The sequence below is a fragment of the Electrophorus electricus genome, chromosome 1 (assembly GCF_041902795.1).
Source record: "Electrophorus electricus isolate QZ-2024a chromosome 1, ASM4190279v1, whole genome shotgun sequence".
Lineage (NCBI taxonomy): Eukaryota > Metazoa > Chordata > Actinopteri > Gymnotiformes > Gymnotidae > Electrophorus > Electrophorus electricus.
Genome location: NC_137497.1, coordinates 43903036 through 43928443, shown reverse-complemented (window position 1 = coordinate 43928443; position 25408 = coordinate 43903036). Strand labels below are relative to the sequence as shown.

General features: G+C 44.6%; 3 protein-coding genes and 1 non-coding gene across 11 annotated transcripts; 2 read left to right on the top strand and 2 right to left on the bottom strand.

The window, feature by feature from the left end:
* Positions 1-523: 523 nt before the first annotated feature.
* On the bottom strand, positions 524-597 carry trnat-agu (transfer RNA threonine (anticodon AGU)). Its single transcript has one exon. It is a non-coding gene; the product is annotated as a tRNA-Thr (tRNA).
* Positions 598-1488: 891 nt separating this feature from the next.
* Positions 1489-9150, bottom strand: klhl15 (kelch-like family member 15). Of its 5 annotated transcripts, XM_027028090.3 has the most exons (5): positions 8892-8941; positions 6847-6934; positions 6006-6111; positions 4516-5227; positions 1489-4431 (listed from the first exon to the last, which is right to left on the bottom strand). In XM_027028090.3, exons 3-5 carry the CDS (start codon positions 6023-6025, stop codon positions 3322-3324), a joined length of 1842 nt encoding a protein of 613 aa, XP_026883891.2. In that variant the 5' UTR covers positions 6026-6111; positions 6847-6934; positions 8892-8941; the 3' UTR covers positions 1489-3321. The 5 variants fall into 5 exon arrangements, with proteins under 5 accessions (XP_026883891.2, XP_026883887.2, XP_026883889.2 ...); XM_027028086.3 differs by lacking the exon at positions 6006-6111 and having other exon boundaries at positions 6847-6958; positions 8892-9149; XM_027028088.3 differs by lacking the exon at positions 6006-6111 and having other exon boundaries at positions 8892-9149.
* A 1917-nt stretch (positions 9151-11067) lies between these two features.
* Positions 11068-16720, top strand: eif2s3 (eukaryotic translation initiation factor 2, subunit 3 gamma). The gene is made up of 12 exons (XM_027028091.3): positions 11068-11224; positions 11474-11537; positions 11956-12083; positions 12793-12914; positions 13451-13545; positions 13637-13795; positions 14671-14805; positions 15121-15215; positions 15509-15653; positions 15739-15908; positions 16087-16259; positions 16369-16720. The coding sequence occupies exons 1-12, from the start codon at positions 11156-11158 to the stop codon at positions 16430-16432; spliced, it is 1419 nt and encodes a 472-aa protein (XP_026883892.1). The 5' UTR covers positions 11068-11155; the 3' UTR covers positions 16433-16720.
* A 1587-nt stretch (positions 16721-18307) lies between these two features.
* On the top strand, positions 18308-25406 carry zfx (zinc finger protein X-linked). Of its 4 annotated transcripts, none has more exons than XM_081721449.1 (8): positions 18314-18614; positions 19442-19543; positions 19795-20073; positions 20183-20326; positions 20906-21043; positions 21210-21344; positions 22300-22464; positions 22949-25406. In XM_081721449.1, exons 2-8 carry the CDS (start codon positions 19477-19479, stop codon positions 24181-24183), a joined length of 2163 nt encoding a protein of 720 aa, XP_081577575.1. In that variant the 5' UTR covers positions 18314-18614; positions 19442-19476; the 3' UTR covers positions 24184-25406. The 4 variants fall into 4 exon arrangements, with proteins under 4 accessions (XP_081577582.1, XP_081577575.1, XP_026883883.2 ...); XM_027028082.3 differs by having other exon boundaries at positions 18318-18614; positions 19795-20097; XM_027028083.3 differs by lacking the exon at positions 18314-18614 and adding an exon at positions 18744-18866 and having other exon boundaries at positions 19795-20097.
* Positions 25407-25408: the final 2 nt, after the last annotated feature.

Below are 25408 nucleotides of genomic sequence, written 5' to 3'. Positions count from 1 at the left end.
TCTTCTTCTTCTTCTTCTTCTTCTTCTTCTTCTTCTTCTTCTTCTTGCTGTTGCCGTTAGGGGTAATTCATCTCCAACTTGCTCTGTCCTTGACATCCTCCTCCATCACCCCAACCACCTTCGTGTCCTCCCTCACCACAATCCATAAATCTCCACTTTAGTCTTCCTCTGCTCCTCCTGCCTGGGGGCTCCATACTCACCACCCCTTCTCCCAGTGTAACTCTCTTTGCTCCTCTGTACATACCCAAATCATCTTAGTCTCGCCTCCCTAACTTTGTCGCTATCCGCGCACAAGGGTCTCTAACTATTGCAATATTTTAATAGAACTAAAAACTGTCTTGGGAATTTTGCTGGTGAAGTTCTCATTACATCGGATCTGGTCATCTATCAGTGTTTGCAGTAGAACGCATTGTTCAATGTATTATTTCTGGGATGGCAACTGACGTTACCTAGCTAACAACTATCTAACAATTAGGAATGTCAGGGTTTTCTTACATTATATTACAGCTCCTCGAAGGGCAAAAGGCACCGCTGGGATTCGAACCCAGGATCTCCTGTTTACTAGACAGGCGCTTTAACCAACTAAGCCACGGCGCCGCGTCCGTCCATTGAAAACTAGCCTTTTTTATTAGCCTTTTTTTACTAGCCTTTTTTGGTTATTTTTAAAACGTTTGATTTAATAACATGCTATCCACCGTGCGATGGCATGGTGGATAACAGAGCTCAGACACACCGATAAGCCCCGTTAAGATGGCATTTGTTTTAGCCATGTACCACTACACCTGGAGGTGTTCGTTTGCCTCTGTGATTAATTAAACATGGGGACTCTCATGCATTTTACCGATATTTTGTAGAGATCTTGTAGAGTCAGAACGAGTGGTCGCTATCTCAGAGCAGTGTAACTCATCCTTTGTCCAGCAGATGGTGCTGTAGATCCGTTCTTGTCAGCCATGAGCCGAGAGGCCATTTTCTGACACTGAGCATCCGTGTTTGGGGACGGAGGGGTTGCGCTGTGGAAATCACGGGAAAGCCTAGAAGGGCAAACCATGTTAGGAATGTATAGATTAAAATGAGTATCTAAACAACCAGTCTACACCTTATATACGGCTGGATGCGCTTTGTGCCACAGTAACGTGCTCTCTTACTGCGCCCCGTTCAGACATCTCTGATCAAACGTGGATTTGGTAGATGGCTAACAGCAGATATGGGCCAGGGGTACTTACAACGTAAGCCGGTATATTATATTATAATGAAGACCACATAAAGGGTGGACCACACAACATGAAATTTAAAACGAATAACAAAATCAAATCCCTCAGGCTGCTGTGGTGTTTCCACAGGCCTGAGAGGTTAGCTTAGGTGCTACAGACGACTGTGATGGTTTTCATACCCTTTAGTTTGTGGAATTGAGGTATTTATACACTTCTGCTTTTGTGTTCTGTCGTGGTCGTGTCTGGTGTTCAAAAATGACCAAGCTTTAAAAAAAGCTGAACAATAAGAACATTTATTTAAGGAAAGGAATTACAAAGTCTCCAAATAGCAGTAAACCATCAGATCACGGTAAATATGTTAGCAATCTGATTACTCTCAAGTACTATTATGATATAGGGGTACGGTTTATTAAACATGATTATTCGTTTTATTCTGCAGAGGGATAAATGTGACAAGGTTAGAAATCTAATTCTGATATACCTGTAATTAGTATACCTTAATCCACACGGTACAAAACCTTTCAGAGACTAGTGTGGTACCTGTTTGCACAGGGCAGTGACGGGGCGACGCGGGGCAACAAAACACACATGACAGCAAGACACAGACGTGAGGTTATGAGTCAGCTTCTGAGGAACCTCCAACCCATCCCGTACAATCACTACGCAGGCAAATTATCAAAAAGGGAGCGGGGCTAGAACCATAGCAGAAAAAAATGCTTTAAAAAAAAACAACTCAATTAAAACATTGAATGAGCATCAACTTTAGTACAACTTCAAAGGGTGTTTCCAAACAAAATAATTTATGAGCTCGCTCACAATGGCCTTGTTTTGAAGGACGATGTCTAATACCCGAGATCAGCTACATAGATGCAGTTGTGAGTTGTGGCTTGTGAGTGCTGGTGAGAGGTAAACCCGAGCCTGCACTCCCTGGTGAAAGTTTAGGACGTGAGTTGTGGTAAGATTTCTGAAGCTCAAGAAACCATTTTAGACACAAACAGGACTGAACTAAAAGATTCTTGAGCATTAAGTCTAGTTTTTGACAATCTCGTAGATCTTATTGGTTTTATTTCAAGCCTAAATGTGTTCACTCACCACCTATAACTTCATGTGCATACTTTAGAAACGACTACTAAATTATAATCATTATATAATTATAAACCGTCATTAGTAAAACGATAGATCCTGCATGTTATGTGCCTTTAACGTTTTTTTGTTTGTTTTTGTTTATTTTTTATTTGGCATCAGCTTGCCCACAAAAAAGTTGGGGATGACAAACAAACAACCCAAAGAAGCATAATGTGCTTTAGCCCTTTAGCTCATGGGGCAAAAATAAAACACAGGAGCAGCTGGTTTGTACTGGCGGATCGAGCGGAGTCTGCACCAGTTTAATAAATTAAAGAGCATTACAGTACACACACAGAGAGAGATACTGGGGAAGGAAGGATAGAATCGTCTCTTACATCATCAGCAGTGGGAGGGGCAGTGTCACTGCGGTGCAGTGAGACACGCCCCTTACAGTGCAACATTCGCCAGCATCACTCTGTGTCCCCACATTGCCAACACCAACACATGGAGAACGCAGGGGCTGGAGGGATAAGCCGAGTTGTTTCTCATCTTCATGGAACTGATAATCTACAGTATTGTTAATCTTGTCCAGTTGCTCATAAGTGCAGCAGGTTGCATTAAAATTACGCGCACGCGTGTGTGTGTGTTCATGTGTCAGTGGGTGTGCACATAGCCAACATTATACCTCAAAACACTATTAAACAGAATAAAAGGGAACGAGTGTGAACGTACAGAGGTGTGGAGGGGATATGCTCCGGCTCTCCAGGTTGGCATGACAACAGAACGGAATAAGTTTTGCGCAAATGGGAACTATGGGAACATTTAGTATTTATCTCTATGTCCCCATCAAATGATATAGGTAGTTGGGGGGTGGGGGGTTGTGTATTTACCACCAGCAGTGACCTGCCCCAAACCTGGTATGGTTTCTGCCTCCTAGATAAGCACTGGCCTACTGTTTTAAAAGCATTATCAGTATTTTTCACATGTGTAAACCTTTTTTCTTTTTTTTTTCCTTTTCCATCTTCTCAGAGATAAAGAGACACCCTCAGCTGCAGCGTCTGACGTGTTCCAGAACGTACTCTGGGAAGTGCAGACTGCACACCTGCAGCCCGTCCAGTTTGCAAGGCATCCTGGGATACTCGTCCTCCTTCCACTTGTTCTCCTCAGGGTCAAAGGTGAGGATAGAGTCGCTGTAATGTCCGTTGTAACACAAGCCCCCCAGCACCATGATCTGTTTGTCCAGCACAGCCACGCCGTGGCCGCTGCGCCCGATGGGCATGGAGGCTAGGATGGTCCACTCGTCCGTTTCGGGGTTGTACATCTCCGTGGACGGGCAGCCCTGCGACTCGAAGGAGGCGCGCAGGATCACGCACACCCCGCCGAAGACGTACAGCTTCCCGTTGTGAGAGATCATCTTGTGGAAGCAGCGAGCGTAGTTCATCTTGGACTTGTTCTCCCAGCAGCTGGTGAGCACGGGCGTCCGGCGCGGGCGCTGCTCCGACGGCCCCTCCCGCTCCGGGTCGAACACGCACACCTGCTTGGAGGTGGAAGAGGAAGTGATGCCGCCGGTGATGTAGAGCTTGCCGTTCAGCACCGTGCCCTCGTGCCCGTACTTGTTGACCGGGTACGGGTCCACGAACTCCCACTTGTCTTCGGCGATGTCGTACCGCTCCGTGGAGTAAAACGTCTCGTCCCTCGTGCGGCCCGCCACCGCATAGATGAACTTCCCGATGACGCCGACGGCGAACTCGGAGCGCGGCACGGACATGTCCGCCATACGGAGCCAGGAGTTCTGTCTGGGGTCGTAGCGGTAGACCTTGGACGAGGCGTGGAACTCCCCGTCTGGGCCCAGCTCCTCGCCGCCCAACAGGAAAGCGAAGTTGTTGACGATAGCCAAGCAGTCGGGGCGAAGGGGCACCTGCGGGCCCTCCAGCTCCCACCACACCTTGGGCCGGTGGAGGAGGAGGATCTTGCTGTTCACCATGCTGTGGCCAATCATGCCCCGGAACACGGCCGTCTGCGGGCGAACCGAGCGGATGCGCGTGGACTTGTTCTCCACCAGCGGCTGCTCATTCACTGAGTGGAAGTAGTTCAGCGCCTGGTCCACCTCCTGCCTCAGCTGGCGGGAGTAGCGGTAAAACTCGGACGTCTTCACCTGCGGGACAAAACGAATTCGGTTTACTGCCATGCTCTGGCGAGGCGAGCGTAGGGCCCCCTGCACTCGGCCGCCTGCACTCACCTTCTCGAACACCTGCGTGGGCGTCATGAGACAGAAGCGGAGGTTCTGCACCACAGCGTCTGTGTGCCGCCAGCGGCGACGGTCGTGCCGGAGCCAGGCCTGCACAGCCTCATAGAGCTCCAGCTCAGCGAAGCGGCTCAGCCGGTCGCTGCCCAGGTACGCCACCAGCTTCTCCAGGTTCAGGTAGGACAGGAAGTCCGGCCGCGCCATCAGCGGCACGAAGTTCTCCAGCAGGAAGGCGTCCAGCTGCTCCTGGACGCCCTCCACGCCCACGCTGAAGTCATCCAGCAGCCGCATGACCTCAGCGCAGTTCTCCAGGCAGATCTTGGCCAGCAGGAAAGAGCAACAGAATTCCACGGCCTCCGTGAGCTGCACGTACATCGCCGCCTGCAGGATCTCCTGCACCGTGGGCATGCTGAGCTCCAGAGAGCCGTAGTACATGAAGCGCAGGACGTGGCCAAAGCCGGCCGCCGTCAGGCCCTTCATGTGGATCTTGTCCTGGTCCCGCTCCCGCATGTCGGCAGTGAACATGACCCGGAAGTAGTCGCTCTGCGTGGCCAGCAGTGCCTTGTGCGCTTGGAAGTGGTGCTCCTCAATGAGGAGCGTCACATCTAGCAGAAGGCGCTCCTCGTATAGGGCTCGGAAGCCTGAGGATACGCTCCCATCATGCACCTGGGACAGGTACACCTCTACATCCCCCGCCATGAGACACCTGCAGGGGCACAGGGACATGGACACCTTCAGGACATTTCAACTCACTAGGACTCACTAGTATTCATGAAAAAACAGCTCCACATGTGTTACGGGGGCTTTTGTAAAGTCTTTTATGGGTCCTGCAAAACAGGTGCACTGTTCACAAATGCTTCTCAGCAGCAGTGATGTGCAACTTAAAGCTGGGATTCAGGTTCGGTTTCCCAGTTGCCACCCTTGAACAATGAGGTGCATCTGAAGCTCACATTAGGAAGAGGGAACAACTCAGGAACATTTCACACGCACCACAGCACTAGAGGGCATGTGGTCTTGAGCTACAATCAGCAATTGGATATTATTTAGAGAAAATGGATTTTAAAATGTTTGTAAAAATGCCTCCTACCTCCCAAAGGCACTGATGTCCTTCATCAGCCATAAAAGCAAAGTGTTTTGGAAACCTTGTGTGCTACACTGAGATCTTTCTACCTATATGTTTTTAATTACAGTATACTGTACGCTCTCCCTGCAATCTTCCTCAGATACTCTCACGCATGCACACACATGCGCGCACTTATTTAAAACCTACACCATGATCTATTACTGGTGTAATTTAAAGATTAGTAAGACCAGTATAAAGAAAAAAATCTGTCAATGCACACACAGTTCTATGTGACCTTAAATTTGCCAGTTGCTAAAGAAACTTCTGGAAGGACGTCAAGAACATTCATACCTCAGCACTTTGAGTTGTGCTGTTGAGACACGCGCACACACACGCGCGCACACACGCAGTGCACACTCACCTCTGATTGGCCACGGGCATGTCACAGGAGGGTGTCCGAGCCAATCAGAGGACAGTGACCCTTGTGTCCGTAGAGAAAAAAAAAACTCTTTTCTGAAGGTTTTCACCTAAATGACAAGTTAACAGATATTTAACCTAAAAGACAAAAAGTCCCACTTTAAAATTAAAGTGAAACACATTGACAGAGTGACGAGGTCAATGATCTTATATCAACTACTCATACAGTTTATTTTCCTTTTCACACAAAACTTCAAAAGACACAATAAAAGGTCACTTTTAAATCTATAATAACGTTTTGGGGGTGTTGGGGGAATAACCTATTGAAAGTGCTACACATAGGTGTACCTGATACCAGATAGTTCATATGCTACGCTTCTGCAGCTACAGAGTTGTGTCAAAGTAGTGCTTTACTGGCTGAAGTGTTTGAATTTCCTGGAAAAGAAGCCAAGATTTGTCTCAGCCAATCAGGATAAAAAGGCAACACTTTTCCAGTACACCCCCCACACCCTTTATATGTGTAAGATGCCTGTTTAATTGGCATAACTGTTGAACATACGTGACTTTCTGCGTCGACTCCAGATGCAGTGTGGTTGATGGACGTTTTACAATGATGCTTATTTAATATTTCAAGCCAGTATTAACACATTTGTAACAATCTTGTGCATAGCTGCTTAAAAATGAAAGCTATGACAGAACACAATAAGTCATTAACTTTGCAAACTATCAGACATGCTTACTATTACTTTTTTTCTATTGAGCATTATTTAAAACCCATGTACAAGACACCCGAAACCAAAGGTTAAGATGACCTATGACCTGTGACCTGTGACCTGTGACTATACCTTTTGGCAGCCTCCTCCGGGCCGGTCGACGGCTCCGCTGACACTCCCAGGGGAAGGTCACATTTCCTTTGTTTGTGCTTCCCTTGCTCTGGTGTGTTAGAAGCACATTTTACTGTAACGACAACACCACTCCAACATAATATACCCACACCCACTCGAACATAATATACCCACACCCACTCCAACATAGTATACCCACACCCACTCCAACATAGTATACCCACACCCACTCCAACATAGTATACCCACACCCATACCCACTCCGACATAATATACCCACACCCACTCCAACATAATATACCCACACCCACTCCAACATAGTATACCCACACCCACTCCAACATAGTATACCCACACCCACACCCACTCCGACATAATATACCCACACCCACTCCAACATAATATACCCACACCCACTCCAACATAGTATACCCACACCCACTCCAACATAGTATACCCACACCCACTCCAACATAGTATACCCACACCCACTCCAACATAGTATACCCACACCCACACCCACTCCGACATAATATACCCACACCCACTCCGACATAGTATACCCACACCCACTCCAACATAGTATACCCACACCCACACCCACATAATATACCCACACCCACATAATATACCCACACCCACACCCACATAATATACCCACACCCACACCCACATAATATACCCACACCCACATAATATACCCACACCCACTCCCACATAATATACCCACACCCACTCCAACATAATATACCCACACCCACTCCCACATAATATACACACACCCACATAATATACCCACACCCACTCCAACATAATATACACACACCCACTCCAACATAATATACACACACCCACTCCAACATAATATACCCACACCCACTCCAACATAATATACCCACACCCACTCCAACATAATATACCCACACCCACTCCAACATAATATACACACACCCACTCCAACATAATATACACACACCCACTCCAACATAATATACACACACCCACTCCAACATAATATACCCACACCCACTCCCACATAATATACCCACACCCACTCCAACATAATATACACACACCCACTCCAACATAATATACACACACCCACTCCAACATAATATACACACACCAACAACCACACATCAAGACAGCTAATTAGTTTCTAGCTTTACCCAACACCAAATAAAACAGGACATATTTTTCTGCTCATCGGTGCTCTCTAACATTGGGAGTACATAGGCAAAGGCTTGGGCTCAGTGCTGTTTGCAATAGGACACTAGTCAGTGGGGTTGCCATGCCAACATCTCACTCCCCAGGACCTGGATATTAGTCTTGAATATACAACACATATTGTTCTATAAAGTGCCCAATTCTCATCATTTCTAATTGCACAGGGGAAGAAGAGGCGTTTTATGTCGAAAGTATAGTTTGCTAGATGTTTAAAAAATTTCACATGTGGAACCTTACCAAAACTTTCTCTTGCCAAGTTGAAAGAATTACAAAACAGCTCTCTATACTGTTAAGTGTGTAAAAGTATGATCAATGACCATACTGCCCCGCTGACCTAAAGCCGAGGGAGTGTATATCACAGGAGCTGAAGAAAAACAAACATGTTATGTGCCACTGCTTATTTCCAGACACTTCTACAGTTTAGCTCTGATACAAAAAGTTGAGAGAGTTGCTTTACCTACAGTTCACCCATTTGAACTTTAACGTTCAAAGGAAACTGAGCAGCCTGGTGCCATCACAATAGTCACATTCGACAAATAGAGGACCTGGCAACCCGTTCTGGAGCTAGGCTACACACACTGACCCGAGAGCAGTGGTGAAGGTAAATGAATAAGCCATTAAAATGTTCTCTAAGACAGCAGCAGGTGTTGAACGAGAGAGAGAGAGAGAGAGAGAGAGAGAGAGAGAGAGAGAGAGAGAGAGAGAGAGAGAGAGAGAGAGAGAGAGAGAGAGAGAGAGAGAGAGAGAGAGAGAGAGAGAGAGAGAGAGCGCCTCGGCAGTAGTGTTGTTGTGGAGGAGGTTCTGCTCTGGAGGTTTACCTTGGCGATGCGACTCCACACAGCCCCGCTTCGAGCCTTCGGACATGGAGCTCCGCTGCTCCGCACAGATCACACAGACCGAAGGCGAACATTCATGATCGATACGGAGATGCTGTCCATGTGCGTCGCGGCGTAGCAGCAGACCAGCGCTATTTTGAATGAGCTACAACATTGTGTTTGTCTACAGCCTCCTCAGCCACCCCAGACGCCATATTATCGTCTGCACTGACGTCACTTCCTGCTGGAGCGGAACTGTAGGCGGTGAGTCTCAGAAATGTGACTGACAGGTCGACAGAGTTCAGCCTTCAAGCCTTACCATGCACCATCATGTACCGTTTATCATTTAGGTATTATTTCTTCAAGCCTTACCATGCACCATCATGTACCATTTATCATTTAGGTAATATTTTAGTACGAACTCGGTCCCAGAGTGTGTATTAAAGGCTGAAAATGCTTCATCATACTTAATGTTTGAATGTTAACAGGAATTCTTTCAGGCATGTTTATGCTCTTGATAGGAAAATCTTTGTTTACCCGTAGTTCATTTTTAATATATAATATATTTAATATATATCTAATATTTAGATATAGGCCTATATGATAGAGTACAGGCCGGTAGAACTTAAAATGTGGAGAGAAGCACACAGTAGCCTGCTTTATTTCACTCAGAAAATATAATAGTATTTCAGGGCTCCTGCTTTCTATGGAGTGTGGGAATAGCCCATATATGTAGGAAACAAAACCCAAGTTTACATCTAGAATTACAGGATATGTTGTATGGATGGCATGTCCATGTCTCTGACCTTCACAAAGAGCTGTGAATTTCCTGTCCTTTTGTGTAAATAGTACATGACCCACAGCTGGAACGATTTCTTTTCATTATTATGACATGAGTTATAATTAACTTTTAAAACATTTTTATTAACATTTTACTCAAAAAGGAGAGCCAATACTCTGTATTTTATTTAAAAGTCATCAATATAAATTTGAAAATGAATGTTTTGTTTAGTTTCATGTATGATTTATTTATTTAATGTTTAATTTGTTTAATGTATGTTTGTCTCTTTATGAACCAAGAGCAGCCGCCCCTCCCATCCCCAGCCATTTGACAAATGCAATTGTCAGGTTTCAATCAACTATCCAAACTCATTTGACCTGGTTTAACAGAAGCTTACAGTTGCATGAGCCTTTGGAGAATCTTAACACAAAGTGTGTGCATGCGTTCCTCACTCCACTCTGCAGGAAATCCACTGGAGGGTGGGGGGTGTCATATTGCATCTACTCAGGAGGTTCTCTAGAGACAGAGTTTCTGGGCCTAGATTACATTCTGTGGTAACAAGAAATATACCACAAAAGATTAAAAATATTTACACATTAAGGAATTGCACAATTACACAAATGGATTAATATAAAAACACACTTTGTATATAATTGTAAATCATGTGAGTTATTCTTCTGGTGTCTAAGGTAGGGAAATTGATGCCACCTTTCTTAAAATTACAGTCACAGAGGTATTTATGGTAAAAGGCAGCCAATTTAGTGAATAAATAAATACATTCCATAATATAAATGTATTTTAAATTGAATTTCTCGTTTATATCCTAGACTAAATGAGGTGTCCCATAGCAAAAAAAAGTATGTACTTTATAGGCCTATATTTCAAAATACTGTAATTCAGTGTTTAGATTTTTTTTTTATCCGTGGTCATACTGAAACTTCAACAATTTTTGGAAACATTTGACGGCTATCTTTTAATATTAAATCGATGAAAAGTGGTTGTCTTCTCTTAACCTGCTGAAACAACGTGGACTTTTAAAAAAACTACAAAATGAATGACGTCAACTTCGCACGACGGACCCCTTATCTGTCGGCCGCTACTTCACCGCGTTTCTACGACCGGACACGTGATTTACAAACTACTGAAATCATACTGAAATGCCGATAAAGTTATTTTGCGTCCTCAGATACATTTGTATGGAAGAAAGGTGTACCTATCATGACATTTGTCTTCGTGTTGGACATATGCTCACACACATCCCTCCCGCTATTAGCTGACTTCCTATTGCATCATTCTCGCCTGTGCGGTGCGCTTGCCTTTCTAGTTATTATTTATTAGTGTGCAATCGGTGTTTGGATTTCACTTGCAGTTTGGTTTGGCTTTTACACATTCGCTGAAACTCCGATATCGTCTCGGAGTGTTTTCGTGCGTTTTTATAAGACGTTCAGGCACAGCAGAGCCACACTTTCATTTCTTTTCGACGAAGATGGCGGGCGACGAGTCTGGAGTAACGCTGGGTCAGCCTCACCTGGCCAAACAAGACCTCAGTACGCTGGTGAGTCTCGGCCGTCTGCCTCTCGGTGTGCTAACTACTCATTTAACGTCGTCCTGTCTGTCTTAATTCTGAATTAAGGTCACCTGAGGCCTGGTATGTAGCGAGGCGGCTTGTTAGCTGTAATAGCTAGGTAGCTAACAGCTCCCCCGGTGAGGCGCATGAGAGATTAGAGATGCAGTGTGGATCAGGTCCATAGAAACATATTGAAGCTAGTACTGAATGTAAGATAACGTGCATGTCTGTCCGCAGGATGAAAGCTCACTGACTCCACTCTCAACAGAGATCATCAGCAGACAAGCCACGATTAACATAGGTGTGTACACCGTGGTGTGTGGGTGTGTGTGGGCGCAGCGTCAAGCTTTTGCTCCACCAAGCCCTTTCTCGTCATGTCTGATCTAATCCAGTTATGTTCATAATGTAAGGCCCTGTTGTGAAGTAATATTTTGCATTTTGTTTGGAATTAATACAATGACGCACATCTTACGCTGACATCAGTATGCAGTTATGCAGAAGAACGGGCATAGCATTGTTTGTCATCAAGACTGTCTATGCACAGATCCACATTTGAGACCAACACTTTTACTGGGGTTTGGTGCTTGATTAAACTCCTGGTTCTCCTTCCCATTAAAAGCGTAAAAGAGTAAAGCGTGCTGGTCACGAATGCGTCTGGCTGTGGTTTAGTTTGACCCTAAACCTCGACTAAAACCATTACCTCACTGATCTTTCTGCAGGAACAATAGGCCACGTCGCCCATGGAAAGTCGACGGTGGTGAAAGCGATTTCTGGTGTTCACACTGTACGATTCAAAAATGAGCTGGAGAGAAACATTACGATCAAGTTGGGCTATGCCAATGCGAAGGTGAGAAACCCCACCTCACACGAGTCAGGACTTTAGGGCATCAGTGATTTGATGTCATTCAAGCTTTCCTTCTAGTCTTACACAGTGAAAGTTATACTAAGGGATATTTTTTTTAAAAAGATGTATTATTCATGCATTAATTTGTATACTTAAATATACTGATGCCGTGAATGGATTGAAGAGTTCCATCAGTTACAAACCAAGTCTACAAAATCAATACAGAAATTGTCATTAATTCAATAATTCATTATTTTTTTAATGCACAATTTTTAAAATATTTGTGTATATTTTATATGTGTATATTTGTGTACAGTATGACCAGAAAAGGAAACATTTCTATTAGCAATGAGTAGGTTTAAATAGGTTCTTTTAGAGGATTTTATTAAAATCCCATGTAATGCAAGTCAGTCTGGATTTAAAAACACTAATTTTAAATAATTACTGCTGCTCTCTAAGGGTTAGTGTCAGATAGTGACCACTGCCTTTTAAGGAATGTAGAAAATACCCTTTCCATTGGAAATATGTAATATAAATTCTCGCCTATCTAGTAGTTCCAGTTCTTTTATTAGGAGAGGTTCATTAATGTCACATGACTTATTTCATAAAGATTTGTTCAGGTTTCATAAGGTTGTTGATGTGTAATATCTGTAGGAGTTGTTAATTTGGGAGATGACTATATAATCTAAGTCGGTCTTCGCTCTTCTTGCAGGTGTATAAACTTGATGACCCTAGCTGCCCACGGCCGGAATGCTACAGGTCGTGTGGCAGTAGCACGCCGGATGAGTTCCCCACAGACATTCCTGGCACCAAAGGCAACTTCAAACTGGTCCGGTGAGGTTACACTCTTTTATATACTGGTTAAACTGGTTTGGTGAGGTTACACTCTTTTTTACATACTGGTTAAATTGGTTTGGTGAGGTTACACTCTTTAATATACTGGTTTGGTGAGGTTACACTCTTTTATATACTGGTCGAACTGGTCTGGTGAGGTTAGCTCTTTTACTGGTCAGGCCATTAGGAGGGGTTCTGTGGTGGAAGGATGAGTGTATGACTTCTCCAGGCATCCTGTTCTTCCCAGTGTCCTTGTTTTAGAACCCGGACCTCGTTGATGTATACTGCTGCCATCCCTACGAGCCCTGCTGTCTGTTTTATGACTCTTTTCCGGTGGCTTTGACTTCAGTGTTTTTGAGTGATGTCAGTTTTGGTCAAGTAGAACGTTTTCATCTGAGCCATGCACAAGTAGAGGAACAAAAACTTGACCTTGTGGACAAGGCGGGCACTCTCCTATGTTGTATTATTTCCGAAAAAAGAAACATTGTGTGCAAATACATTTATCGTTTGGTGTTACTTTCTGGTTATCCTGTTAGACACGTCTCCTTTGTTGACTGCCCTGGTCACGACATCTTGATGGCCACCATGTTGAACGGTGCTGCTGTGATGGATGCTGCCCTCCTTCTGATTGGTTGGTGTTTTGTTTTGTTTTTTTTCCCCCTCATTAGGCCAATAGCAGTGTGCCGCTGCTGATGTGTAACTGCATGGTTTTCTCCCTCCAGCTGGTAATGAGTCGTGCCCTCAGCCACAGACCTCGGAGCATCTGGCCGCGATTGAGATCATGAAGTTGAAACACATTCTTATCCTGCAGAATAAGATCGACTTGGTGAAGGAAAGCCAAGCCAAGGAGCAGTATGAGCAGATCCTGGCCTTTGTACAGGGTACGGCTTACCACGTTTGTGCAGATGTGCTGCTTCAACATGACATACTTTACAGGGAGTGCGTGTTGTGTTCAGTTTGAAAGCCTCTCTTTCCTTGTATTAAACCTTTTCTAATAGGCTTTCTCAACCCATGCATGCTAACATTTCATAATTTATTGACCAAAATCTTTGATATTCTTACAATGTAGTTAAGCACACTGAATTTATTTATTTATCTATTTATTTATTTTTAACAAACATTTGAGGTCTTTTAAATAAAACACTTCAGAGTTTGGGTGAAATGGATCCAGAGAGTGAGAGCCTCCCTGTATCTCCGTGGGCCTGTGGCAGTGCAGTGGTTATGGTACTGGACTAGTAATCAGAAGATTCAAGTCCCACCACTGCCAGGTTTCCACTGTTGGGCCCCTGAGCAAGACCATTAACCCTCAATTGCTCAACTTGTCATAATTGTAAGTCACTTTGGATAAAAGCATCAGCTAAATGCAGTAAATGTAAATTGCTTTGGATAAAAAGTGTCTGCTAAATGCTGTAAATGTTCAGACTGTTCAGGGACTCTGGCAGCAGGGTCTCCCAATGTTCCTTTTTTAAAATGAAGTTAATTGTATACATGCATTGGAAATCTCACTTGTATACTAGCGCATATAACGAGGACACCATGTCCACCAAAGCTGTTTCAGTGCTAACAGCGCCCCCTTGTGGTGAATCATGTTAAACATGAATGAGTGCATTACAAGCCAGGTCCATGAGGTGTGTTGAATCTAAATCTGGTAATGAGTCTATCCCTACACAATCATTTAAACTTGACACATGAATAAATAGCAGTACATGTATAATATCACTTATTACATTTTTGTGGTATTATTTTTTTTTTACAGGCACAGTTGCAGAGGGGGCTCCCATCATCCCAATCTCAGCACAGTTAAAATATAACATAGAGGTGGTGTGTGAGTACATAGTAAAGAAGATCCCCGTGCCTGTCCGGGACTTTACCTCTGAGCCGAGGCTGATCGGTAAATACCTTCTCACCGTGAGTCCTCTCCAGTGGAAGGGCGTTCACATCACAACTTGATCCACAGGTTCACAAAATAAAGCTAACATCTTCTACCTTCCATTTACCTGGGAGTCAGGTGTGCTTACTTTGCTGTTAAATAAACTACCCACTCTTGTAGAGATAAACGCTGTATTTAAATACAGATAAACCCATCTGCTCTGGGTGAAAGCATCTGCCAAATTCTGAAAATATAGTAGTAATATTTATATGCACCTTTCAGGTGTTTTTTGTGTGTGTAAGACTGGTGTGCAGGAGTCTCTTCTTCCCCCTGCAGTAATCAGATCGTTTGATGTCAATAAGCCTGGCTGTGAGGTGGATGATCTAAAAGGAGGTGTAGCTGGAGGCAGTATCCTCAAAGGAGTTCTGAAGGTGAGATTCGCCCACTTTTGTCTGCTTCAGGCAGCTGATAGATTTATATGAGGTCTATAAACCAGCTATCTTCGTAAATTATAATTGATGTCATAAATTTGACATCACTTTTACAGGAAAAGGTAGAAATCATGTAATCTGTCCTTTTTGTCCCTAGTTAGTAGCATTTGGTTCGTCAGTAATATTTGTTTACGTGACAGCGTCTTTCGGCAGTTTCTGGTGTTGCAGGGTTTTGCCCATTTTTGTTGGTGTCACGTGTTCCTCCATCTCATCCTCCTGATTTCTGGTTTTAGGTGGGACAGGAGATCGAAGTCAGGCCTGGTATTGTTTCTAAGGACCACGAAGGGAAACTCATGTGCAAACCCATTTTCTCCAAGATCGTCTCGCTATTCGCTGAGCACAATGACCTCCAGTACGCTGCACCCGGTGGCCTGATCGGTACGCACGTGAGAGAGTGTGAGAGTTGTGGCGGTTAAGCTACCATAGGCATCCTTTTAGAGCCACTCTGTGCGCCCTTGTGCAGGTGTGGGGACCAAAATCGACCCGACGCTGTGCCGAGCAGATCGGATGGTCGGGCAGGTCCTGGGAGCGGTTGGGGCTCTTCCAGAGATTTTCACGGAGCTGGAGATTTCCTACTTCCTTCTGAGGAGGCTGCTCGGTGTCCGCACAGAAGGCGATAAGAAAGCAGCAAAGGTGAGCGAAGTACCCGTTCTTCTAGAATTGAGGTGCTCTGCTGAATTTTAGATGGGCACAGATGGCTACACCAAGCGGACTGAAATGCAAGGTGGAAGTGCCTGTTTTCCACGGGTGTGGAAGGGATGGCGATTTTTTTATTTTATTTTTTTTAAACCCCTCTTCATTTGGGTCACAGGTTCAGAAGCTGTCCAAGAACGAGGTGCTGATGGTCAACATCGGTTCTCTGTCCACGGGAGGCCGTGTGAGTGCAGTGAAGGCTGATTTGGCCAAGATCGTGCTCACCAACCCTGTCTGCACGGAGGTGGGGGAGAAGATAGCTCTGAGTCGCAGAGTGGAGAAACATTGGCGGTGAGCAGATTAAACAGCACTAAAATGATGACTTGACAGACATGGAGAGCTTTTTTTTGTATAGATTTTTATATTGATTAATGCCTCGCCCTCTTTTTTCTGTTTCTAGTCTGATTGGCTGGGGTCAGATCAGGAGGGGCGTGACCATCACACCTACAGTGGACGACGACTGAGGATTTCAGATTGAATGAAAAATAATTTGTGCTGCCCTCACAGCAGGGCATAAATATAAAACCATTTTTTCCACATTAGTGCAGAGGGCAGTGCCGTCCCGCGGTCAGCGTGCAGGGAAGGATCTCATAAGACTGCACTGGCCCTGTGTTTTAAAGCTGTACACCATCATAAGTAGCAGGTCTTGTTTCATTTCTACCGCAATATGGGAAGAAGCATTGCATTCCCAGGATCTGATGAAGCAGGTGTCATGTTTCAGTAATGACTAATAAAAACATTTTGGATCAAAATTTGGGTGTTTTTGAATTTGTTAGATCTCTGCAGATTAAGGGATGTTAATACAATGTGTGTTCATTGCTATATGCTACAAGATGTTCCATATGGATCAAGGATTGCCAGGTTTGTTCCCGACAGACCGGTACTGAAATTGTATGCTGTGGGTTGACTTGTGAGGGCTATTAAATGTATTAATTTATATTTATTTAAATCTCAGCTGTTTAAAAAAAAACAAAAAAGTTGAAATGTCACAGAAAAACCAACTGTGCTTGCAGATAAAAACTAGTCAAAGGTCTATGGTAAATGATGCACATGGAGAACATTTTGTATTCTGATTAATCAAACTTTATTTATATATTATATATGGTGTATTTTCTTTAGTGCTTGTAATAGAATTATTTACACTTCCATATCATTACTGCCCAAATATACACAGGAGCCTGACTTGGTCCATAGTTACATGCTCAAATCACTTCAGATAACTAGTTTCACATACTGTCAGAAGCACTGAAAGAATTAAAGATTAACATAGTATTCAGCATTAGCTACGATTTTAGGCGAGACTATCACTGATCTGTGTTAACTGTGAGGATATACGAGATTAGCACAGTAATCTGCGTTAGCTGTGCAGATATGCAAGATTAGCACACTAATCTGCGTTATCTGTGCAGATATACGAGTTACAGTAATCTGTGTTAGGTATGCAGGTATACAAAATTAACAGTAATATACGTTATCTGTGAGGATATACGATATTAGCAGTAATATTTGTTAGCTCTGTGGATATGAGATTAACAGTAATCTGCATTATCAGAGGATAGAAGAGATTAGCACAGTAATCTACATTATCTGTGAGGATATATGAGATTAACAGAGTAATCTTCGTTAACTCTGTGGATATGAGAGTAACAGTAATCTGCGTTATCAGAGGATATAAGAGATTAGCACAGTAATCTACATTATCTGTGAGGATATATGAGATTAACAGAGTAATCTTCGTTAACTCTGTGGATATGAGAGTAACAGTAATCTGCGTTATCAGAGGATATAAGAGATTAGCACAGTAATCTACATTATCTGTGAGGATATATGAGATTAACAGTAATCTTCGTTAGCTGTGAGGATATACGATGTTAACAGTAATCTGCGTTAGCTGTGAGGATATACAAGATTGACACAGTAATCTGTGTTAGCTGTGAGGATATACGAGATTGACAGTAATCTGCGTTAGCTGTGAGGATATACGAGACTGATGCCGTAATCTTCATTAGCTGTGAGGATATATGAGATTAACACAGTAATCTTCGTTAGCTGTGAGCATATACGAGATTAACAGTAATCCTTGTTAGCTGTGAGGATATACGACGTTAACACAGTAATCTGCGCTAGCTGTGAGGATATACGAGATTGACACAGTAATCTTCGTTAGCCATCTCCATACAGATCCATATGCACTTACACCTAGCTAATCTTCGTAGCCAGCTAACTGCTTCTTTGAATGCCGAGGCGCACAAAATGAAACTAAAACTTCAACGTAAACAGTCAACATCGGGTTGGGGATAACGGAGGTGATAAAAGCGCTTTGGTGAATTAAAAAAAAAAAAAAAACGCGAAACGAACAGCGCCCATAGCGAGCTGCTGGCCTGCCCAAACGCGCGCCGGCGCGTCGCCCTTCCGCGTTTTCCTGCGGTTCCGCGGCTGTGACGTGAGCGCCCGAGCGCGGGTCTGAGCGCTCGCGGACCCGGAGGCCCGCGCTGCCCGCGAGCGCAGCGCTGGCGCGCGGGAGAGCTTCGGCCCCTCCCCCCACTCCCCGCGCGCCTGCTCGGCGGCCCGCCCTGCGTACGCGAGATCACCGCCTGAGCCCGGCGCGAGTCTGGGGGAACGCGTGCGGCCTGGGCGGCGGGAAAGGTAGGCCGCTGCACCGAAACAAGCTTTCAAACGGCGCTCGGCGGTCAACGACGGCGGCTCGCTGCGGCTGTTGGATTATACGTTCGCGTATTTGATTAGCGGTTGATTTCGCATTATAAACTCGCGAAATTGATTCGATTTTCCTGTTTGCGGAATTTAGCGATGTAACGACAGCTAGCCTCGGTTAGCATGACGTCAGGGCCTCCTCAGGCCGCACCGCAGGCCGCGAACACAAGCGAGAGGTTGTTTGAGGTTGGTTTAAGAGCTCTTAACGAGCTACACATGCAGTCTAGTGACCCGTCTGGCGCATAAGTATTAAAACTAACTGTTTTAAATGCGATTGTATACGCGTTAAAGTGGTCTGTATATACTTTTATTTACCGTTTTTACTCATTCAATATGGCGCTAAGATTAGCGATGGGCGTGGCATCAACGCGGCGCCGTTGGCGTTGTTACTACGTCGCCCGTAGACACGCCCCCCACGCCTGCAAGTCAACAGAGAGCTGTCAATAAAAGCGCCGCGAAAACCGCTTTGTTTTGTGTGTGCACAATTTGCGTCACTTTTGCGTCACTGGAATAATTCGTTTTAAAACCACTGATAAATTCATCGAAACAAATCAATAAACTATTGTTTAAAAACATGGATATTTTGACTTTAAAAATTGTAAGCAAAAATAAATAAGCAAAATTTCTTTCCCTTTTTGGTCAGAAAAATTGCAACTTTGTATATGTATATATAATCTTTTCAACTATTCACATCATCCAGGCTTAGAGTTGAAGCCAAGAATTTGATTGTGAAGTTTTTCTTCCGCACTCTGCACCTACAGGGCTTAAAATATTATGCAGATGATTAAGGGGGTCGATGGATGAAAATGTGCAGAGTCTCTCTCTACATTCCCATCAGCCCAAGATTGTATACAATGGGTCAGGTAAGTTACTGTAGCTATAATTATATACTATAAACCATATGACTTGCGTATTAAGAGATCTTAAATTTTTTCACTGAATAAGATCACCTCTGCACTTTTATGTACTAAGAATTTCCTTACAGAGTCAACAAGGTTAACTCTTTATATACATTTGTATACATGTACCTACAGTTATCTGATAGTATTTTCTTTGTAGTCTGTGACACATTTTGTCATGTTAACTTGGGTGTGTGTGTGTGTGTGTGTCCCAGGTGGGGATGGTGAAACAGAGGAGGATGATCTGGCAGTAGAGCTGCAGGAGGCTGTTCTGGTCTCCAGCGTGGAGGGGTCTGGGATGGAGGAACTGGTCATTCAGGACGCCATCGAGGACGTGGTGGCGGAGTATGTACAGTGCAGTGGGGAGGGAGAGGGGGGCCTGAGTGCTGCTGCCGTGGAGACCTGTGTGATGTCACCCGACATGTCTCTGGAGGGCGAGGGGCTCCAGGTGGATGTGCTGACTGCGTCTCAGGTGCAGGACGATCCAGATGCCTGTGAGGACTACCTGATGATCTCCTGTGAGTGTGAGAGGCTCCTGTGAGTCTGCAGAGACAGCAGGCATGCTTCTGTCTTCTCATTTGATCTCATGACACGTTTGTGCAGTGGATGAAACAGGGAAGATCGTGGCAGACGCAAATGGTAAAATCACGATGGAGGGAACAGCCGAGGATGAAGAAAAGGACATTGAGGGTCGAGATGTCATCAAGGTGTACATCCTTAAAGCTGACTCTGGAGAGGAAGACCCTGGTGAGGCAGGCTTCAGACCACTCTCACCATACGCTCACTCGTCTGTGCAGATAATTTCCTTCCTTCTCACTGTTTTGGGCGTGTGTGTAGTGATGCACTAATATGAAAACTGCTGGCTGACACCAACAGCCAATAAAAACAAATCTCACTTGCATGACATTAAATTACATTTACACAAAGGTAAATAATTACTTTTATTTCCTCACATTCCTCAAACTGAAAGCTGAAGTTAGTTTATTTATAGAGCACCTTTTATAACAAAGGACATTGACCATAGAGCTGTACAGAGGGCTAACAATAAAACAATATAAAAAAACTAATAAGTAAGAGTCAAAGCAAATAACAGAATAATGTATGTGTGGGGGGGTTGTTTTGTGGACTGAGGGACTCATAATGGGCAGTAGTGTCTTTTGATTGACATTGAAACAACCGGTGCTGACTGCTGGCTGTTTCTAACTCAGTCCATAAGATGACTGCAATATTTTAATTTTATCAGCTGATGGCGATTTTTATCTGACATATCGGTTCATCTCTAATCCTTTGTTGTTTTTAATGCTTATGTAATTCTGTCATTTGAAGGTGGCAGTGTGGATATAGGAGATACCGATATAGACGTAGACGAGAGCGTGGAGTTGGTGGACTCGTCTGTGCTGCCCATCAGCAATAAAATGGTCTACATGTCTATGGGTGAAGCCAGTCAAAACCAGGATGACATCAGTGAGTCTTCTGATTCTTCTGATCAATTCTGATCAATTCTTCTGATCAATTTTACATTGGTGCTGCCAGACCTAAATACGCCAAAGTGTGATTGGTGGGTGGGACTAGTACCTCTGGTGAGGTGTGCACTGAGGAGGTGTGTGTGTGTGTGTGTGTGTTCTAACAGATGTCACTAAGCTCACAGATGAAGTATACATGGAGGTGGTGATAGGGGGCGAGGATCCCTCCAATCCCCAGCGGCCGTTCGATAGTGTGACACTCAGGAAAGAATTCATACCTGCAGCTTGGGCCACAGCCTACGGTTCGTTAACACAGCATACAGTTATCGTGTGACTGCCCAGTCTCTTCTGTCCACCCTACACTGTGATTCTTGCTCAGCACCATGTAATGTAGCAAAGCACATTAATATTCACGAGTCACAATAGCCACACGTTAATAGAGACATGAGAAACCGAAAAACGTGGGCTGGTTTGGGAGGCGCAGGATATGGACCGAGTAGACCTCTGCACCACAGCACCGGCCTAAAGCTGCGTTTTCTCTTCTATCGTTCCATCCCAGATCTTGGGACTGTTGCATAAGAAGACACAAAGTGATGTTGCCATCGAGTATTAAGTAATTACCTTATATCTGTTTGTTTGTTTCACTGAATGATTGATTGGGCAGTGGTGTCTCAGTAGTTAAAGTACTGGACTAGTAATCAGGTTGCCAGTTCAAGTCCCAGCACTGCCAAGATACCACTGTTGGGCTCCTGACCAAGACCCTTAACCGTCAATTACTCAAGTTGTGCTCAGTAAGAATTGTAAGTCGCTTTGGATAAATGCGTCAGCTAAGTGCAGTAACTGTAAATGATTGCATGAGACACAGATGATTTTCAGTTAAATTTCCTTAAAATTCTAGTATCACGTTGGTCCAAAAGATAGCAGATTTATTTTTATACTGATTGAAATGTTTTATAACATGTTTCATGTCTTAAAGGGGGAACGATATGATGAGGTTTCAGCATCTTGTGTGTCTGTCAGCGTCCTCTTCTCTTTTTGGTCTCTGTCCCTACATATTTTCAAAATTGAGACATTTTAAATATTTCAGAAGCCATATTTTGGAATTCCTCATTTAGCGCTGGACCTGGGTGTGAAGTCTTTTAAGATACTAGAATGTGTGTGTGTGTGTGTGTGTGGGTGTGTGTGTGTGTGTGTGTGTGTGTGTGTGTGTGTGTATGTATGTGTGTGTGTGTGTGTGTGTTGTAAATGTCTGGTCAGGCCAAGAGGAGCCTGAGAGCTTTGAGAACAGGAACGGAGCAGCAAGTGCCGTGCTTCACGTGGAGGAGAGTCACGTGATGGAGGGTCACGTGACGGAGAAGCTCAGCCGTCCCCGGAGCAAAACCAGGAATAAAAAACACCCAGCATCTCATCACATCCACACAGGTGCCTGACCTGCTCGATCACGCATTAGAGTTCCAGACACTGCAATAATCGTGCCCTCCAGTTCTACCTTCTACAGAAGGTGAATTCTTTGGTCTGTAAATCTGAAACCAGTCATTCAACAAAATGTAATCTTACTCATTTTAATTCTATTTTTAACAATGACTGTTTACTATCACCAGCTGAAACTTTACGTTCATGCAGGTTCCCATTTACAACCATATACCACCATTTACATGCTTTTGTTTGGCAACTTAGTCTGTAGGATCTTATGTTTGTGCTGTCTTATGTACTTGATGCACCTTGTATTCAGCTGTGACATAAGAATTTCCCTCAAGAATCAATCAGTCAATATACTTATCTATCCGTATATCTATCTGTCTATCTATCTGGAATAATCTTTCTGTCTTTGGATCTTTAATACTGGAGTATTCATGTAATTCTGTTTTCTGGTCATATGTTTTGTTTCTTCTGGGCTTCCACTCAGCGATCATCATTGGACCACAGGGTCAACCACTCACAGTTTACCCCTGCATGCTGTGTGGGAAGAAATTTAAGTCCCGCGGTTTTCTGAAGTGCCATGCCAAGAATCATCACCCAGAAGCCATAAGCCGAAAAAAGTACCAGTGCACAGACTGCGACTTCACCACCAACAAGAAAACCAACCTGAACAACCACATGGAGGTCCACACCCAGAGTAGCAAGGCAGCGGCATTCGAGTGCGAGACGTGCAGGAAGGAGTTCCGCCAGCAGGCGGCGCTCTTCTCCCACCGGCTGCAGCACCACCCCCACCACCGAGAGCCCAAGCTGCAGATCCCCCCAACCACCACCAAAATGCACAGCTGCAAGTTCTGCAACTACGAGACGGCTGAGCAGGGACTCCTCAACCGTCACCTGCTGGCGGTGCACAGCAAGAACTTCCCCCACATCTGCGTGGAGTGCGGGAAGGGTTTCCGCCACCCATCGGAGCTGAAGAAGCACATGAGGACTCACACGGGCGAGAAGCCCTATGCCTGCCTCTACTGCGACTACAAATCGGCTGACTCCTCCAACCTGAAGACGCATGTGAAGACAAAGCACAGCAAGGAGATGCCGTACAAGTGTGAGCGCTGCTTCCAGACGTTCAGCGAGCCGGAGGACCTCCGCCGGCACACTCTGGCGCATGAGGATGCCAAGAGCCACCAGTGCGGCCACTGCGAACACCGCAGCTCCAACTCCAGTGACCTGAAGCGCCACGTCATCTCCGTGCACACCAAGGATTACCCACACAAGTGCTCCGCCTGCGGCAAGGGCTTCCACCGGCCATCGGAGCTGAAGAAGCACGCGGCGGCGCACCGCGCTAAGAGGCTGCACCAGTGCAGACACTGCGGCTTCAAGAACGCTGACCCGTTTGTGCTCAGCCGCCACATCCTGTCTGTGCACACCAAGGAGCAGAAGGCCTTCCCTGACGGCACAGGTCCGAAGAAGGTGCTCATGCTCAGGGCTCACGGTGGCAGAAAGGTTCTGGGTGGGTCTGGGGTGTCCAAGATCCGCAGGGAACGGCGGGTGTACCAGTGCCAGTACTGCGACTACAACACAGGTGACGCCTCGGGCTTCAAAAGGCACGTCATCTCCATCCACACCAAGGAGTACCCACACCGCTGCGACTTCTGCTCCAAGGGCTTCCGTAGGCCTTCAGAAAAGAACCAGCATATCGCAAGACACCACAAAGACCTGGTGTAGGCTGCATGAGCCTGACGACCTCCAGAAAGGTCCGGGCTTCTCATTTAGTGCTCATTTAGGGCTCGTTTGGTGCCTGTGATGGTGCTCCCTGCAGGAACAGGTGCCCAAGACGGACACGGGGCTCAATGAAAGAATAGGGCGCCTGATGGAAAGTGGGAAAGGCCCTTAATGTCTTTACGTTCAGTCGACTTGCTGGTGTGGGCTTAAGTTTTTGGTTTTTTTCTACTGTTACAAGATCACTGGGAAGGGCTCAGAAATGTAGCTGAGATTAATCAGATTATGAGTTCAAATTTTTATTTGATAACGTTCTCATATAGCATCATGTTTGTGAGAGCCCTACCATTTGATTTTCCCAAAACATGAGCTTTCTTGAGCGACTGCTAGAGGCAAGACCGTTAGACAAGGAAAACAGAAAAACAAGGTCTGAACTGAAACCATCTTGTGATGTTGGTATGCCTGGGGAGATAGAGAAAGGGTGCCTGTGAGCTCTGGAGCGCTGATGGCTTTCCTTGAGGAGTCTGATCTAAATAAAGGCGTCTTAAGTTAGCAGACGGAAGCTACTTCAACCTGAAAAGTGTTTAACTGCTCAACTGCTTTTTAGCACGTCACAAGCTCAGCCAAAATAGGGTGCATAGAATGATGTTTACTGCAAATGCAAAAGAAAAAATATCTACTCACACAAATTAGGAATTGATCTAAAGCCACAGATCATGTGTTAATGTTTGTTTGTGTTTATTTTGTTTGTTTTATGAGACATGAATGATGTATGTGCATTTAAATGGTGCTCCTCTGCTCTCGGTTCAGTTGTGTGTGCATTGCTTGTGTTTAATTAATGTGGAGTCACTCAGTGGTGCTAAATCTTTATTTACTGATGACTGATGGTCCTACACATAAGATACAAAAGCTTACTTAAAGTTTATCTGCATTGGTCAGAAACTTAATCATCCTCCTTTGATCATCCTCCTTTGATCATTCTCATTTGATGCATGGAACATATTTCTGAAGATGATTCAAATTAGTACATGGATTTTAAGTACAGAAATATCTTGTGTGTAAGACCTTCAATAGTACTAAATGTGGTTCCCCTTCTGGTAGCAGAGAGTAGCAGGAGAGAAGCACCTGACCATTGAAAAGGCTAACATATAACTTTGAATAGATATATTCTGAAAAGTGTGTGTACATAATATTTGTAAATATAAAGTTATTAAACAATATTTTGTGGTCG

What these genes read in the sequence shown, in the direction of transcription:
- klhl15 (XM_027028086.3), bottom strand. Translation starts at nt 8,937, where the DNA reads ATGTCCGAAGGCTCGAAGCGGGGCTGTGTGGAGTCGCATCGCCAAG. An exon ending in CCGGAGGAGGCTGCCAAAAG is followed by an intron (nt 5,228 to 6,846) that starts GTATAGTCACAG and finishes GTGCCCCTGCAG; the next exon opens with GTGTCTCATGGCGGGGGATG. An exon ending in CCACGCAGGTGTTCGAGAAG is followed by an intron (nt 4,432 to 4,515) that starts GTGAGTGCAGGC and finishes TTTGTCCCGCAG; the next exon opens with GTGAAGACGTCCGAGTTTTA.
- eif2s3 (XM_027028091.3), top strand. Translation starts at nt 11,156, where the DNA reads ATGGCGGGCGACGAGTCTGGAGTAACGCTGGGTCAGCCTCACCTGGCC. An exon ending in ACAAGCCACGATTAACATAG is followed by an intron (nt 11,538 to 11,955) that starts GTGTGTACACCG and finishes ATCTTTCTGCAG; the next exon opens with GAACAATAGGCCACGTCGCC. An exon ending in GATCCTGGCCTTTGTACAGG is followed by an intron (nt 13,796 to 14,670) that starts GTACGGCTTACC and finishes TTTTTTTTACAG; the next exon opens with GCACAGTTGCAGAGGGGGCT.
- zfx (XM_027028082.3), top strand. Translation starts at nt 19,477, where the DNA reads ATGGATGAAAATGTGCAGAGTCTCTCTCTACATTCCCATCAGCCCAAG. An exon ending in GGACTACCTGATGATCTCCT is followed by an intron (nt 20,098 to 20,182) that starts GTGAGTGTGAGA and finishes ACGTTTGTGCAG; the next exon opens with TGGATGAAACAGGGAAGATC. An exon ending in ATCTCATCACATCCACACAG is followed by an intron (nt 22,465 to 22,948) that starts GTGCCTGACCTG and finishes GCTTCCACTCAG; the next exon opens with CGATCATCATTGGACCACAG.